This window comes from Centruroides sculpturatus, unplaced genomic scaffold (assembly GCF_000671375.1).
Source record: "Centruroides sculpturatus isolate CEXI.00-Female unplaced genomic scaffold, Cexi_2.0 scaffold12, whole genome shotgun sequence".
Lineage (NCBI taxonomy): Eukaryota > Metazoa > Arthropoda > Arachnida > Scorpiones > Buthidae > Centruroides > Centruroides sculpturatus.
The window spans coordinates 1664988-1682846 of NW_019384438.1; the positions used below are offsets into that span (position 1 = coordinate 1664988).

Here is a 17859-nt window from a genome sequence, read left to right on the forward strand (position 1 = left end):
GGTTTGTGGATCATTAGACTGGTTTTCTAGAAAATGCAATTTTAAAGTATTGATTTCATTAAACAAATCAATACCGTCAATGTCTGTTTCGCTACTCGAATCGTCTTTAAGCTTCAGATTTAAATCCTAACCAAGTTAAAATATCATTAATTATACTTAGACCCATGTCAGAAGAATTATTAACAAAATAATTGCAATTTGATACGCGATAGAACTGTTCGAAAGCGTACAAGTACAAATTGAGAAGAAGCTCTGTGGGGATTCCCTAATTTCTCTAGTCCTGTCAACTTCTGTAATAGAGCACGACTATGAGTACTTGGCTTTCGGGCGCCGCCGGATGGTTCAACCTGCCGACAGACGTTTCGCATTGCATCTTAATTCTGATAAATGCCAATAGAGGCGCTGTTAACGCTATAATATAGGCTAAATAAGAATATTGTAATCGCGCTCCGGTCGGATTTTTTTCTCTTTGCGAAGACATTTCTTATGCTATAAGTGGGGTGAGTATTGAGACAATGACTTTGAATATTACGTGACAGATCGCTCGATTTGCCGCCCCCTGGACGTGCCGCCCGCGTGCGGTGCACGCCTTGCACGCCCGCTTACGGCGGGCCTGGTTTTATTTATTTGTGTGAGCGAAGATTATGCCAACTCTAAAACGACAAATTCTTGGCACAAAACACTGTGAAGTGCTTTTATTTATGACACTCTAGACCAGTGTTTCCCAACCTTTTTTGTGCTATGCCCCACCAAAGCCTTTCTAAAATTCTCATGTCCCCTAACATTATACAGTGACTATACCAGGCATGGCCAACATATGGCCTGTCTAATGAATTTATGTGGCCCGCAATTAATCTTCCAATATTAGCTACTCAAGTCCGAATAGCTCGATGAAAAATTCTGATGCCTAAAATAAAAAAAAGGTCAACAGCTCATTTTCAAATTGCCCCCCTTAACAATCAAATTGCCCCCTCGTGGTGCGTGGGCCCCACGTTGGGAAACACTGCTCTAGACAATTCATCATCAGCTAATATTGGGTCTATAGATAAAGTATGTGGGTATTGCAGTGGTCTGAAGTGGAAGAATGAATCACAGGGGATTTGCTGCCCTTCTGGCAAAGTTAAACAGGATGTTGTACTTGCTCCCGAACTTTCTCTGTCACTATTAAATGGGACTCATCTTGACACTAAACATTTTTTAAAGCATAATAGGGCCTTCCAAATGACAAGTTTTGGTGCCACTGAAATACTTGAAAGAAATTTCATACCAACATTCAAAATTGAAGAACAGATATATCATCTAATATAGTACCATTAATCCCGACAAACTACCCATTCGAATATAAATGACTACAATTTCCAGTCGGTCTATGTTTTGCAATGACTATTAACAAGTCTCATGGCCAAAGCCCAAGAGCTGTGGGACTTGATCTGGGATGCAGTTGCTTTTCACATGGCCAACTCTGTTGCGTGCTCACGTATTAGTAGCTGCAAATCATCTGTTCATTTGTGCTTCTGATGATAAAACACGAAATGTTGTATATCGAGAGGTTATTCAATAAGTTTATCTAGAAAATATTCCACACCTTTAATAGGAATATAATGAATCTGTAACACAATTCTCTGAAGATATACTCTTTAGGTAAGTAAATACAATTTCACCAAATAAATACCTCCCGTCAACACGGGTACAGTACATACAATCCCTCTTTGTTTTATCAAGGGGGAAAAAAACTCACTAATTTGTCGAAAAAATAATGCCTATGGGAAAATGTAAGAGTAAAATTGGTCAGGTAAATTCTAGATTTAAAAGAATAAGAATGACCGAAACCTCGGAAGGCCGTAAAGTGCGACTTGAGCAACATCGAGTAAGAATGGCTTTGATAAGGGCTGCAGAAACAGCTTCATTACGTCAAGCCCACCAGTTTCGTTTCCGGAACACTGGCGGCGGTTTAAAATGCGTTGCAAAGACGACAATCGTCTATTTCCGAACGCCGTCTAAACGAACTTCGGAAAAAAGTTGACTTTTACTTTCTTCGCCGTTACTCTCCTTTTTTATAAGTTCCGGCCGATCGGGTTATTCGTTTGTGACGTCAGAAAAAACTCCGATAAGGTTGCCTGCTATATTCCGAAAGCTTCCGGAATGTAAAATCTTAAGGCCGTCGACAACCATTGTTCGGCAATTAATGATAATCCTTTTCCATTTCGATGTTTAATTTAGTCGCCGATACGGTTTAAAATACGAACAAATACAAATTTAGGAAATTTATACCGAATTTGAAGTTCGTCTTCGGAATAGATTTTTAAGGAATTATTCTGTTTATTTTAGTGTTATGTGACGTCATTTTTAATGGAATTAGTAAGCTCGGAATGCTAGCTTGTTCGCTATTGAGCATTGCACTAATTCAATATGGCTGCTCCCATGAAAACATGACTTTCTTTACAAAGAAATGAAAATGGAATTATTTTTCAAAAACGAAATGGCAGAAAATTTTTTTTATTAATAAATTTCAATTACAGTTGACCGTCCCATAACACTGTTGATAATTCCGTTTTATATGAATTGCATGTTGTACGAGTCACTTAGATTTTACAAATAGGTGATCCGTTCACAGCCCGGCACAGCATTAGGTTCTGTCATATGACGGAAGAATATGACTTCTGTCATATGACATAGAACCTAAAAGACACAGCAACACAGCCAATTGTAAAAAAATAATTTTTGTCGAATTTTTACTGACTTGTATCTTTACTTTCCAAATATGACTCATTTATAGTTATATTTTTTATGAATATATTTTTAGAAGTTATATCAAAGTGTAGATTTCTCACTTAACATTTGGTAAACAATAGTAAAATGGCAATTTTATTCCCAAATAACTATTAAGTATTTTTAATAAAATTGTAACTCATTTTCCTGATAAAAGGCTTTTCATATATTTATTATGCTGTAAAAATAAGATAATTATAATTAACATTAAAATATTCTTTTAATAAACTTTGTTTCTAATTTAACAATAAACTTAAAATATGTTAAATATATAATATACGAAATAGATTTACTTTATTTTACAGTTAAATAAATAATGAATTCTGCATCACAGAAAAAACTGAATCCAAGATGTACAATTACAAAACTAAACTATACAAAGAAAATGGAAGAAACAACAAGCAAAACTCTAACTTGTGATTTAAATCATTTAAAGAAACTTAATTTCTACTTAAATGAAAAAAATAGAAAAAGAATAGAAAATTTACAGCAATTGATTTCTACATCATCATCTGAAGATATAAAAAATGTTTTAAATCGTCAATATGAACTATTAATGAAGAAGCAGAGAAAATATTTCATTTCCTCTACTAATATGCGATATAAAGAAACACCCTCAGATCTGAAAAAATTTGCTATGAATAACCTTGCATTTGGGGACGAATGTTGGATATCCACATACAAAAATGAAATAATTGATTCTTTAAATAAGCATCAAATCATAATTATTAAAGGTGAGTCTGGTTATGGGAAAAGTACCAGAATACCATTATACGTTCAAGAGATAAATGAATTTTGCCAAGGAAAAAAAATTGCTAGTTGTCAACCTAATTATATCAATATATTAAGTTTATCATCCTATATGTCAACTTACTACAAAAATAAACTTAACTTGAAAATTGGATATGTCTTTGGAAAGGAGAATACTGTAAATAACGAAACAAACATAGTATTTACAAACTGTCAGAGTCTGTTACAAGAATGTATTCGTACTCCATATCTGTCAAAATATTTTTGTATAATAATTGATGAATATTTTCTTCAGAGTGCAGAGGCTGACTTGCTACTTTTGCATATGAAAGAAATACTTCAACAAAGATCAGATTTCAAACTGATTCTTATTAATCCTGCATTTGATATTACTGATTGTAAAAGCTATTTTAAAGATAAGCAAGATGTAATTACAATGATTTCGCTACCATCCTTAACATTTCCAGTGAAAACAGTTTATAACACTATTAGCAGCGATAAAACTAAATGTGTAGAAAAATGTGCACAATTAATAAAGTTTATTAACAATAATAAACTGGATGGAAACATACTGATTTTTCTCCCTAGTACAAAAGAAATGGAAAGCTGCTGTGAAATGGTAAAAAATGTATTAAAAGATAGAGTTGAATATCATATTTTACATAACATGATGAATCAAGAAGAAATATTTAATTTGTATGCATTTTCAAATATTAGAAGGAAAGTTATTTTTGCAAACCAATGTGCTGAATCCTTATGGTTACCTAATATTTCTTATGTTATAGATTCCGGTAAGTTAAAAGAAAGTAAATATCAATCAGAAAAAGAATCATATATTAGTAAATTCAACTCAGAGAGAAGAAAGAACCTTGCTGGGTGGTCATTAAAAAACTGTTGTTATAGAATTTACACTTCTGATACTTTGGAAGAAATGCTGGAAATGCCAATACCAGATATTTTAAAAATAGAACCAAGCCAATTACTTTTAACCTTATATCGTTACAAAATACCAAATCCTATTGATGCAACATTCATATCTTTGCCAGGTAACGAACATATTAAAGCAGGATTAAATAAATTAATAAAAAGTAAAGTAATTAAATCAAATTCTTTGACTACTCTCGGAGAAGATATGATTAATTATATGCCCATGCAAACTTCTCATGCAAAATTAATTGCATTAGGTAGAGAAAGGGGAATTGAATTTGAAGCTGTAATGATTCATACAATATCGTCACTTAAAAATCCAATTTTTATGACTATTGGAGAATCAAAAGATATTGGTAAATTAAAATTTTTTCATCGTTATGGTGATTATTTTGCAGTTTTCGATGTTTATTTTAATTGGATAAAACAAGTTAATAAAGAAAGATGGTGTGAAGAAAATGGAATTAATCACACTGCAGTAACTTATTTGCATGGAAAAATAGATGATACATGTAAAGTTTTTGGAATAAAACCTAAAGAGATTTTGTCAAATCTTGATGTAGTCTATGAATTAATATGCGAATGTTTCATTGATAACTTTTGCACTTACTCGGGTCATTCTACACTTGGTTATCAATCATTGGAAAGTGGAAAAATTTTACATATTCATCATTCTTCTGTATTATTTCACAAAACAGCTAGCCCAGAAAAGTCTGTCGTATACAGTAATATAATTGAACACAGGAAGAATAATTATATGATAAATATTACTCCACTTTCTGACTGTTTATTAGAAAAATTAATACAGAAGAATTTAATTGGAGAAGTAAAACACACTAAAAAATTAATTTCATCTGAGATACCATCGTTAGGAACTATATTGCTGAAGGAGTTTCTTCTAAAAGATAGAAAGCATCTAGAAAGTTTAGAGAATAAAATAAAAACACATCTCAGATGTGATACAGTAATAATTGATGCATGTGTAGAAAGTGACAGTATATTAGTATATACGTATCCAGAATATATCAATGAAGTGTCATTATTTGTTTCTGATTATTTAAAAGACTTTTCAATGAAATTAAGATCAAAAGAAGAAATTATGACTATGCAACTTGGACACTTAAGTATGAATGTGACAATGATCAAAGGAGCAGTTATAAAACATATTATTTTTTCAGCAATTAAAAGTAATGAGGAAGATACTGTATCAGAAGAACCAGAAAATGATTTTAGTTTTCGATATCAATATTCCATTAATCTTTCTTGGCAGAGACGCCATTGTCGAGGTGAAGGATTTGTCGCATTTTATTCATCCGAAGATTTTGCTGTTGCGCAAAATTATTTATCATCAAATCCCATGGTGGTAGATGGTGTAAATGTAAAAGTTTCTCCAAGTAGAAAAGAAGAAAATCAGTTTTATATAGAAGGTCTGAGTTCAAACACTACTAATGAATCTCTGAAGGAATCTGTTGAGAAGTCATTATCTGCAAAAATTAAAGTGAAAGAAGCTTCCATTGTTCTGGCTCAAGAATTTACTACCACCTCAGACGAAATAGAATTAATTAGGGAAACTTTATTTTTGCAGTTTATTTGCTATATTACAGGTAATCTTGAAGTTGAAGTGGCAGTGCCTAATAGTTTTGATATTAAAATGAGAGCATATTTAAATTTTGATAATGATGAAGATATTTCCCTTGTATTAGATGCAATTAGAAGAGATAATATTCAGTTTCAAGATTTAACACTGAATGCAATTCCTGTTTATCGAATGACAGTGATTTGTCCTTCTGATCAATATAAATGTATAAAATCAAATATTAAAAGAAGACTATTTGAAGAAGGTTTAGAAAATAGATTGAAGTTGAAAGAAAGTTGGGCATCAGATACAGTATTTCTTATTTTACTTTCAAATGATTTTATGATGATGAAAGAGGCAGAAGTATTAATTTCCACTGAATTGAAAGGGAAGTTATTGGAAGATTTATCTCTTGGCCATTTAAGGAAATTGTTTTCCCATTCAGGTAGACAGTGGTTGAAACAAGCCAGCAAAGCAACAGAAACATTTATAATTCAAAATTCAAAGCATAAAACAATTAGGATATGTGGAACAACTGAAAACTATGAAAAAATTAAATTGAAAATATATGATTATTTGAAGAACGTAGAAAATGAAGTAATATCTGTTATTAATATTAACCAAGGAGATATTTTAAATCGATCAGTAATTAAAGGTTTAATACAAAAGTATGGCATTACTTGCGACGGATTTCTTGAACAATTTCAATTAACATCCATAGAAGTAAATGTTCAATATGGTCAGCTGACATTGCATGGGATGTCAAAGTCTATTACAGAGGTAAGTTTCATGTTTTTTTTTTTTTCTTTTTTTTAAGAAAATGTATTTTCTGTAATTATTTAAATTCTAAAATTATGGTAAAATGTAGTTAAGAGTCAGTTTAAATGTTAATTGCCAAATTATAATTTACAAATAAATATAGTTAATGTTTTACGTATTTAAATATATTATCAGTAGAAATTTTTATTTAATATTATTTTTACAAGTATGAATAACAAGTAGTCATTATATTAGTATAGATTGATATGTATGGTTTTAAGGATGTATTAGAATAAATACAAGGAGGAAAATTATGATACTGTATGAGCAAGATATTGTATTTTTCTGCATATGACATGCTCCATCATTTATAGTGCCTATTGGAATAGCTTTTGCTCTATACATGTGAGTTTGTAATTGCAATTTAAAACCATTGTATAATTTGCTTTATTGTATAATATTCCCCTGTTAAATTGTCTTTGTTCTAATCTATGCAGAATCTGCACAAAAATGCAATATTTCTGATCTTGCAGCATAAATGAGGAACATAAGGTTGTAAAATAGAGTTAAGTCTTAAACTAAATACAGATAAATAACTTCAACAGTTTAATATTTCTCAAATCTTTTTTCTGATTACAATTATTATTAACTGAATGTCTTCTTCAATATATGCAAAAAAACCAAAAATCCAACAATTTAAGACTCTAAACTTTAATGTTTAAATAAAACGATTTTCAGTCATTTTTAAAAACCATCTTTAGGTTTGTACAAATAAGTTTTAATAAGATTCACAATCAAATGAAAAGTTTAAATTCTGAAAATTTTTTTAAAATGCTGTCTGATTGGATCTTCTGTAGTTGATGTATCCATGGTTCCTGTTATTTATTGGATTTCATATAGGGCTCTCTGGACCATAGACAAAGTATCATTTTCCTGTAGTTAATGGCCAATTTATTTTTGTTAGCTTTGAAAATCTCCAACTTTTCCAAATATCTAGGAATGGAAGGGTGTCTTGAGTAATGTAATAGTTCTCTCTGGTCTGTGTTGAGCCTGTATCTTGGTACTGTCTATGTAGACAGCTAATAACATCATATACGAGGAGTATCAAAGCACTACACTCAGCAGTGCTTTGATTTTTAAACTGTAAATCTTTAAAGTTACTTCTGATAATTTTTGTTTTACTACCTTATATTATCAATATTTTATATTAGTTAATTTGTTATCATACTAATAAAATATTAATTTTCACTATTAATTTTTTAAAATATCTTCATAAATTATTTTTCATAAGTTCAGTAGTAAATGCTTGAGCATTCCTTCTTATAATTTTCATGTTTAGTTGTTGGTTGCTAAGTTTTTCTCATTTTATTTTGAAAGGAAAGAATAGAAAGCAAGATTGGTGGATTAGTGCATTTACTTAACTATGAGAAATATTAAAGTTTGTAGATTATTTGTCTTTTTTTAAATATTAATTCTAGATTAATAAATCAGTAAAGTTTTTATAAGCATACTTATTTAAGTTTTTGCCAGTGCAAAAAGATACATAAGTAAATAATGAAATATTTTTAAAACTTTTCAAGAACAAATTTCTGTAATTTATAAATTAAGAATTCTACTTTAAATATATTTTTGTTTATTTTGTATAATTTTATTTCAGGCAGTTGAGTATTTAAAAAATATGTCCTGCTCTTCCACATCAGTTTTGTCTGATGAAGATAGATGTCCAGTTTGTTTCACAGTACCAGTTCCTGGCTTAAGTTATCGATTAGAGTTTTGTGGTCATCTGTACTGTTCTGATTGTGTAAAGCTTCTGGTTGCAGAACGGAGTATTCCACTGAAATGTTGTGAACAAGTAAGTATTAATATTGTGAGCTTTTAATTTGAAACAAGAATTAATCAATTCACCTTTAACAATGGGTGAAGTTAAAGGAACTTGGTTAATGGATCATCTTCAAATATGGATGGAAAGTGAAATCATCCCACTTTTGTCTGTCCATGCCTGAAGATATCTCAATAACCCTTAGGGATATTCATGATAGGACTTTTCTTACTTTTAGAAAAGCTGAATTATACAAAAACTGTGAATTGCAAACTTGTATGTAGACTGTGATGATTTCAGAAAAGTAACAAACCTAAAGCTTTTTAGTGTTGTCAACTATAAACATCATAATTCTCATTTCATTGTTATTGTAAATTTATTGGTTGACACTATTGTCTTTTAAGAAAATTATCTTAAGTTCAAGTTTGTGTAAGTTTAAAAATATCACAGCTAGTCCCTCCATTGGTGGATTTTGATAATTGGTGAATGCTGCTCTAAGGCAGCTTTCATTTAAGCCAATGGCTTTTGCCATAGAACCAGTGCTAGCAAAATCAAAGTCAAGAGAAACAGTGCTTTTGTGAGCTACGAAAGCTGGTATAACAAGAAAAATAATGGATTGTGACATTTAATTTTGTGATTAGTTCCATCGTAGGTAATAATAAAACCATATACTTCCAGCATTAAAATAAATTCTAACAAATATTAAAATTTAATTTATATGAAAAAACTGTCATATGAAAAAATTATGTATATAAATTAATTTTGTGATTAGTATGTGTCATATGTATACTACTCTTATTAACATTCCTTCAACTTCATCCATTATCAAAGGTACGCTTATTAATCCAACAGATTAACTACAGTGCTAGTTCATTCTTGTTTGAAAAAAGAATATTTTAATGAATTTTGCGTAAGAAAATGTGATTATAAAAAGATGATTTGTTTTCATAAATTTATTAGTTAAAATTTATTTTAATTTTAATCTGCAGCAATTATACAGCATATAATTCTGCTCTAAAATGGGATTAAAGACTACATTGCTTAGAAAATAAGTTTAGGAATTTGATAATTTACATATAATGAACATTAATATATGTATATATATATATATATAAATATAAATATAATGAACATTACATTAAATAAATAAAATTGTCTTTTGGAGTTAAAATTCTGTAATGATGATGAAATTAGTACTTTGATTATGATAGAATTATCACTTTAGCAATACATTAATATTACATATAATGAAGTATGCGATTGTTAAATGTCATATAGGAAAAAAAATAAACGAAAAACATCAGTCAAGCTGAATGTACTATATAGTTAATATTACCGTGTTATTATATAGTTTGCATTTTCATTTAGGAAGGTTTGGATTATTCATGTAGATTAGTTAATTATGTTAATTTCAAGGATTCTGTCATCAATCAATTATACATACAGCAACAGTGACTAACTATGCAGAACCATGAAATTTACTTATGTAAGAATAAGATTGTAGCATTACATTCTAGTTGTTGGAAGAAAACTGATTGTTTACATCTAGTTCTAATTTATTTAAACTAATTTAAAAACTTAATATGGTACATATTTCCATATTATCATGTGTCTAGCCTATATATTGGGGACAAAAAGTTTTACACACTTACAGAATGAAAGAAAGCAGATATGACTATATCACAACTATGAATTTAAATAGGATAGATTACTAAGTTTCTCCAGACATCAGTTCTGTTTTTACTTAATAAAAATTTGTTTTGATACTTTCAATTTTAAATCAGTAATGCATCTTACAGTTGATATGCTTTAGAAATTGAAGAAATGTAGTGTTATACATTTTATAAGATTATTAAGGCAATGCTTATTATCCTCTTTTTTTATTTTTGAATTCTTTTCAGAATTTCAGCAGAAAAAAACACTCATAATATTTTTATTGTGACTCCTTTGGTTTAGCATTTCTATTCTGACTACTTTGATCACATCTGCTTCCACTCAGATCTGTGAGAAACATGTCTCTATAGCCTTGAAGGAAGTTATTTATATTTCATTTACAGTTTACATATAATTTCTTGACACACTTTGAAGTCCCAACTTTGTGATCCCTTGATCAGATTTCATGTTAGATCTAAGGCCCTGATTCAAGCTATACACTGTTCTCCTATTCTTGGAGATGATTAATGTGAAGGGCAGGTGAACTGCTAACTCAACTTATCTTCTAGAGAAGCAAGATATTGCACATGATTACATCATTTTCTTCATCTCTCCCTTTTATTTGAATTCTTGATGACCAGACAAACCAATTTGAGACAATTAAGTCTCAGACTGATGATGTCTGATCAAATGGTTACTGTCCCGGGGTCAAAGGTGCTGGTTACCATTGCTGCTTTCTGCTTTGTTACCTTAGATGTTTCCAGGACCCATAAAACCAGGTCCAATAAAATATTGGTTTGCCTTTTTTTTCACTAAGCATAACAATTAATTAGGCCTAATCAACCATAACAAACAAATCAAGATGCCATATAAAGATAGGACTCCTGATCTTGGCACAAATATATTTTAAATGTTGCAAATTTACAATTTAATGGAAATTACAGTAGCCTATGAACCACCAATCTTATATGGTAATTTGGTATACTGATGGCCAGATGGCCTAGCAGTTCAGGTGTCAGTCTGCACTCTGAAGAACCCTGGGACAATTCCAGACGGGTCAAAATTCTCCAGGAATTTTTCAGGTCCATCCAAGATATGTCCAGCCCCGTCTTTACCACCCAGCCAGTTCAGCCAAACCCTTGATGGGTTTGATTAATTAAAAGGCATTTTTACTTGTTAGTGCCCATAGAGCAGAAATAATTCAAAAAGAAAATTTGTTTATTATGATCAGAGCCGTAACTAGCCATTCCTGTGCCCTGTGCAAGAATTTGCATTTAGGCCCCTTAATTTATTTGGTTTGGAAAAATAATAAAACAAATATATTACAATAGATTTTTAATAAAATTTATTTTAATTGAACTTTTCAGGCTTTCATTTCAGCAAATTTATTAATTACATTATCATAATTAATATTTTTAATGATATTGTATTCTATTGAAATAATAGACATATTAGACAATCGTTCTTGCCCTATAATTAATCTTAATAAATTTTTTATTAATTTTAACTTGCTAAAATTTCTCTCGCACGAAGCAATAGAAAGGGGAAGAGTTAGAAATATTAGAAGAGCGACATTGATATTTGGGTAATACTCAATTAAACCAAAATCATGAAAAGCCTGTGGAATATTAAGCGGAGATGTAGTTTCTATATTTTGTATAAGAGTCGTTACTTCAAACTTAAAACTTTCAATTTCACTTGTGAATTCGTACTTTTTTAAATCTTTACTATATTTAATAGCTAGATCTGCAGCTGATTTTTTTTTAAATCAGCAACACTCGTGTATTGTAAAGAAGAGCCATAGAGAAAGTAAAAATCAGCCTTTCTTTCAGTAGCATTTTAAAGACCTCGGGGGCCCCTGCGAGGTCCTACTCGGCTGCATAGTTCGCTTACCGCTTAATCCGCCATTGAGGTATACAACACATATGCGTATCATTATAAAGCAAAAAGTTATGTCAGAATTTCTGCATGCCTTTTACAATCTCGAGACATTTTTAATTTAGCAATTTAGCAATTAAAAAAATCCCCGGGAAGATTTATTTTTCTTACAAAATGTTACCTTTACAGATTTCTAGCTCTGCACACTGTAGAAAAATTTAGAAATACAGTTTTGTATATCGTAATAATATTAGTCGTCACCAGAGAGCTCTATAAAGTAGAGAAAAATCTATAAATTCAAAAACTATAAACATAAATATAAATTTATCAATAAATAAATAAACAAAATTTCAAAAATTGCTACTTTTGGCTGATTTGTCTGCGGTCTCCGCTATCTCACTACGTCCCTCTAAAAGTCGTCACGGTTGGGAAAACTGGTGAACAGACATCTAGGGTCTAAGTAAGGCTAAATGTAATCGCCAATAAAAAATATGAAAAATTTAAGATTTAAAGCTATAATTTCTTGTGAACAGCAGTTTGGGCCCCCCTTCCAAGTAGGCCCTGTGCGAATGCACCTGTTGCACCTGCCTAGTTACGGCTCTGATTATGATGTAATATTTGAAGCAGCAAATAATTGAATTAATTTAATGTTTTTTCCAATACTTCTAAAACTTTAAAAATTATATTTTTTTAAATTTTTAACAGTTAAATTACATATTGGCATTATACTATTATCATCTTTATATTTAGATACAATGGTAGATATCATAAATACCTGTGCTGTTTTTGCAAGTTTTGATGGTTCATTTTCACTATATCGAAATATAGTATCATCATATACATTGAGCAGCAATTAAATTTTAATTTCATCAAATAATAAATTTACAATATATTCATGACTTTCTACATACTTCATTTTATCCTGTAAATATTCTAAGCTACTTTCAATATTATTATCTGTAACAGTAAACTTACACATCCATTTTCTTCTATTCCTGGGTGGAGAAGATATAAGCATCTAAACATTTACTTTGATAGAAACATTCATTCGTCTTCAGCATTTAATGCTAACTTATAGCAGCAAATCTCAGTGTGTTTCCATATTATCTCCTATTATTACATGTTTTTTTTTAGCTAATTCTAACTATTTACAAATAAATGATATTCTGGAATCTGTGTTATCAAACGAAATTGATTGTATTAATATTAACATAAATATAAAAGTTTTAACTGTTATCAATAGTAAGAGTGGCTAAAATATATAGTGAATAAACAGAAATTTTAATATAATACAACACTAATTTTTGTTCATTTCATAATAATGTCCAATTACTTTTTCCCAGATCCTTATTTTGTAAAATGCTACAATGTCTTGGAGATTTATAATTATCCTATCTTCTTTGTTTTTTTTTATATTCCAGAAGAATTTCTTTTATTGTTTCTTGAAGATTTCTCAAGAATTAATACATGTTTAAAAGTCTTTTACATGTATTTGTGGTACTACTGAAATATTTAGGTAAATTTGGAAAAATGGTCATAATGGTTCCTCCTTTTTATTTTGGAATTTTTCTGAGAAATTCTTTTAGCTGAGCATTCACTAGGCATTTGTCCATTTTAATAATGTTTGACTCACGAAAATGTTTTATACATATTACATGGTTTCTTAATTCTGTCAAATTGGTGGAAATTTTCCAGAGCCAAAGACTTCTCTGTGGTTCTTTTGGTAAAGAAAAGGTAGAAAAAGTGTCCTTTTCACTTGTATAATTTGTTTTATGGCCACTAACACTAAATCATCTTGGCATTTTGAAAAATTTTATATATATTCTGTAAAACAGTATACAGTATATTCAATAATATTTACTTTTGTATGTATGGTACACACATAAACATTAAAATAATTAACTTTGACATTACTTACAATAAGTTTCAAATAAAATATTTAAAAATGACTTAAGTAGTAAAATTAAATATTCGAAAGAAATAGAAAATGACCAAAATGATAGTTGATTAAAAAAGATGAAAACCAAAATACAATCAAGTAGTTCACGTTTATACCTAACTATTATATAAACATTACTAATGATACATTTGTAAAGAATACTCACTCATTGTGATATTATATATTGTTATAATCTCATATAAGAAGTAAAACAACGGATTTTCTAAAACAAAACTGCTGAAATTACTTGTAGTTACTTCTTTTAACTGAAATTAACTTTTCGAACGGACAGTACGTGGAGCAAAAAACACAACACAAGAGACACTACATAGCACTAAGTTGCTCACGTGACTAAAACGTGCCCTGGCATATCTTTCTCGTTAGCCTCGGTCTTTTTCCTCTAAAAGAAGCACGTGATTACATTATGTAGAGTCGATAAATCTTTATATAATGATTATCAATCTTAAATTAATGATAAATCGATCCAAGCTACAAGTAGCAATGATTACGGATAAATTTACTAACAAGGGCGTGACGTTATGGCATGACGTTGGGGTCACCGATTCTGATCAAACTCGGTGAAATTATAGTGCATCTTGGACGACTGATATGTGCCAAACAGTAAGACGCAATACTGAAAGGAAAAAATGGAGGTTAAAATTACAAATTACTTAAAACTATAGAATTGCTATCGTTTGTGGAGTGGCCGGTGGCTCGGTCGGGCTCGTTGGCTTCGTAATCGTGAGTGGTAATGCCTCGGAATTTAATCTTGGGGAACCGTGTTGAACAATTAAAATAATTTTTAATGCAAATTCAATAAAATTCTCAACTTACGTGACCGTTAATTCATTAGTATAGAACAGTGTTTTTTCAACCTTCTTGAATACGCGACCCCTTTATAAGTTAAAAAATTCCGGCGACCCCCAGGGCCATATTAAAACTATATCAGTGATTTTAAAAAATACATATTTAGTTTTCTTTCTTTAAATATCGATCGAAAAACCAATTGTACTGTAAAATAAGCAGGCGCAGCCTTCTCACTGAAATTCTAGATTTTTTATTGTAGTGTAGGACCTACAAACACTTGTATTTTTCTTTCACCCGCGACCCCCCGTGTAAGGCTTTGCGACCCCCTGGGGGTCGCGACCCACAGGTTGAAAAACACATATATAGAAGACACGACACGATATAAATTTAAAAGGTTATTAATTAGTAAAAAATTTTCCAAAAATCGTTTTCTGTTTCTTTCCCTTTTCTTTGGACGGGGTGCCCACCAGTGGCCAAGCTGTCTTCGTACCCTGAACACTGGGAGTTCGGTCGTGGGTTCAGTTCGCGCCTCACTCAGACGGGCTGGCCACGTGGAGTTTTCTGGGTTTTCTCCACGTCTGCGACGTCTGAATAGGGGTCAGTTTCCCTTAAAAAGACTTCCCGGAAGGCATTCCCCTAGGCAGATCGCCCAAGTGTTGCGTTGCCATAACTTAACAGACAAACAAACTTTGGCTCCTCTTTCAATGCATTACTGATATCATGTATTTCGTTTTATCGGCATTATTTGTTTATTGTGTATGATGCTTAGTATGCCATTAATGGTACCAGAACGTGTAGGCTTCTAAGTTGCTTAAATTGCGGGTGTAACTCGCAACAACAATATCATCTGCTTAGATTAAGACATTTTCTTTCCGAATTACTTGAAATAAATCATTAATTTATTCCCACATATGTTTCCTTACCCCCCACAACCATCTGTCAATCTTCGTTACCTAGGAGCAAATGCCACATATTACGGCAATTCTCCCTTAAATTAAGAGAGATCTCGCCCAGTCTGGATTCACATATAATTTTTGCTAAAAGAGTGGGCACTTAAACTTGCACGTGATTAATCAATAAAAGTTTTAGATGTGAGGGTAACTACCAGGGCTGTTAATTTTTGTAGGCCGACTCCGGCAAAATGAAAAGGCCCCCATAAAATGAGTCCGTCATTTTATGGGGGCCTTTTCATTTTGCATGGGGGCAGAGGCGCTCATAGGGGGATACCCTACTCTTAACTCTGAAGGAAGCCTGGGCCGTTTACCCAAATACTTTTATACTTAGTATTTTTAATATTTAACTTACATTAATATTTATTTGTATAAAAAATTAATTTTTAACAAATATTTAATAACAGGAGAAAGGGAATTTAAAAGTGAATGTTTACATTTTTCATTTACAGCTGGATAAATATTTATTCATTAGAAATGCGGAGTTTTATGGAGTGAAAGATAAAAACTCCGTACCGTATACGACTTCTTGGAATAGCGACTTTAATTAGACGTGTAAAATAGGATTTTTATCCCAAATTATAATAGATTCTTATCTATCTCAATCCTTTCTTCGTTCTTTTGTCCTACATTAGTCATTACTATTCGCTCTCTTTCAACTGTTTGTTCTTAGAATTATATTTAGTTCAAAAATAATAAAAATATCCAATTACATATATTACAAAACCAACTGAAATAAGTTTTACCAGAAAGTTGACAAATTTTATCGTAAAAGAGCTGCTTCTGAAAATAAATGAAAAATGGGCTAAATGAAGTATAGAAATTTATTAGAATAGCAAAAGTCGTTATTTAAAAAAAATTCAGTAGCGAGTTGCATAACTTTCCCATCTATTATGAGATATTATTTAGAAAATATAGTAACTTATAAATTTAATTACAATATAACTTAATAAAATTGTGTATGGCGCCATCTGTTATGAGATTTTGTCATAAAAAACTTTTTAGTTTTAATTACTGTAAAATTATCATCAAGTTTGACCCTACTGGAGATACACACGACCACTTTATCGCTCCACCCGTGGACCTTTAACTGTCAAAATTTAATAGCATTAATATCTCTCTTATGTAAACCACCATGCCAAATGTCGTTACTTAATATTTACTCCATCCAGAGATATTAAGCAAAATAGACGCCAACACAGACACATATACACATTTATGCAAACAAATCTTTGAAATCTATGTTTAATCTCTATAATCACTACTATTATGGGGCCAATTGTCTCAAATCGGTTATGTGGCCCATCGCTGTTCGACGTTAAATGTAACATTAGTAATCTTTTATTATTTGTTTTATTTTATTTTAATTTGTAATACCTGCTTATACAGTAATTATATTTTTACATTTTTTATACACCCAATTCTGTTTATACATAATTGGTACGTTCCGGATAAATCATCGTAATTATGTATAAAGAAAATATTTCAATTTTAGTTGACAACAATTGTAACTTATCGGCAAAATTTAGTAAATTTATATTATTTGAAGAAACTTTAATTTTATTATTTTCGATTTTTTTCTATTAAACACGAAAATACATGTAGATTTTAATACCAAGTGGAATACAAAAAAAAATCCGTATTGAAAGTACAGGTAACCCCCGTATAACATGGTAGTTACGTTCCAAAAAATTGCCGTGTTATGCGAATCCGTGTTATACGAAACAAAGAACTAATACGAAAAGGAGGGTTAGGTTCCAAAAATTAAAAATCATGCTAGTATATTTTCATAATTAAGATAAATATCTTCATTAAAATTTTTTAAGTGATACATATTAATATAAATTAAACAATATTTTTTTTCGTCATCACTAAAAACGCTATTAATTAACCGAGAGCGTTTTCTTTTTGGCAAGTTATCCTTATCCTATGAGCATTTTTCTGCATTATCTTCAGATCCATGCTTTACCTTTTGCAAAATGTATGTAATTTTAGATTGCTTGCTTCTAGTTAAAAGGTCTTTATAAATTTC

The 17859-nt window shown here is 30.6% G+C and overlaps 2 protein-coding genes across 2 annotated transcripts in view; both read left to right on the forward strand.

Annotated features, from left to right (window-relative positions):
* Positions 1-2453, forward strand: part of LOC111620062 (ATP-dependent RNA helicase DHX29-like) — a 6164-nt gene extending 3711 nt beyond the window's left edge. Inside the window, exon 2 of the mRNA XM_023361906.1 lies at positions 2329-2453. Within this exon, the coding sequence (XP_023217674.1) occupies positions 2329-2453 (125 nt within the window). The remainder of the gene's footprint in view (positions 1-2328) is intronic.
* Positions 2454-3154: 701 nt separating this feature from the next.
* The window catches only part of LOC111620063 (ATP-dependent RNA helicase DEAH12, chloroplastic-like), a 30865-nt gene continuing 16160 nt past the window's right edge, over positions 3155-17859 (forward strand). Inside the window, exons 1-2 of the mRNA XM_023361907.1 lie at positions 3155-6802; positions 8439-8633. Of these exons, the coding sequence (XP_023217675.1) occupies positions 3155-6802; positions 8439-8633 (3843 nt within the window). The remainder of the gene's footprint in view (positions 6803-8438; positions 8634-17859) is intronic.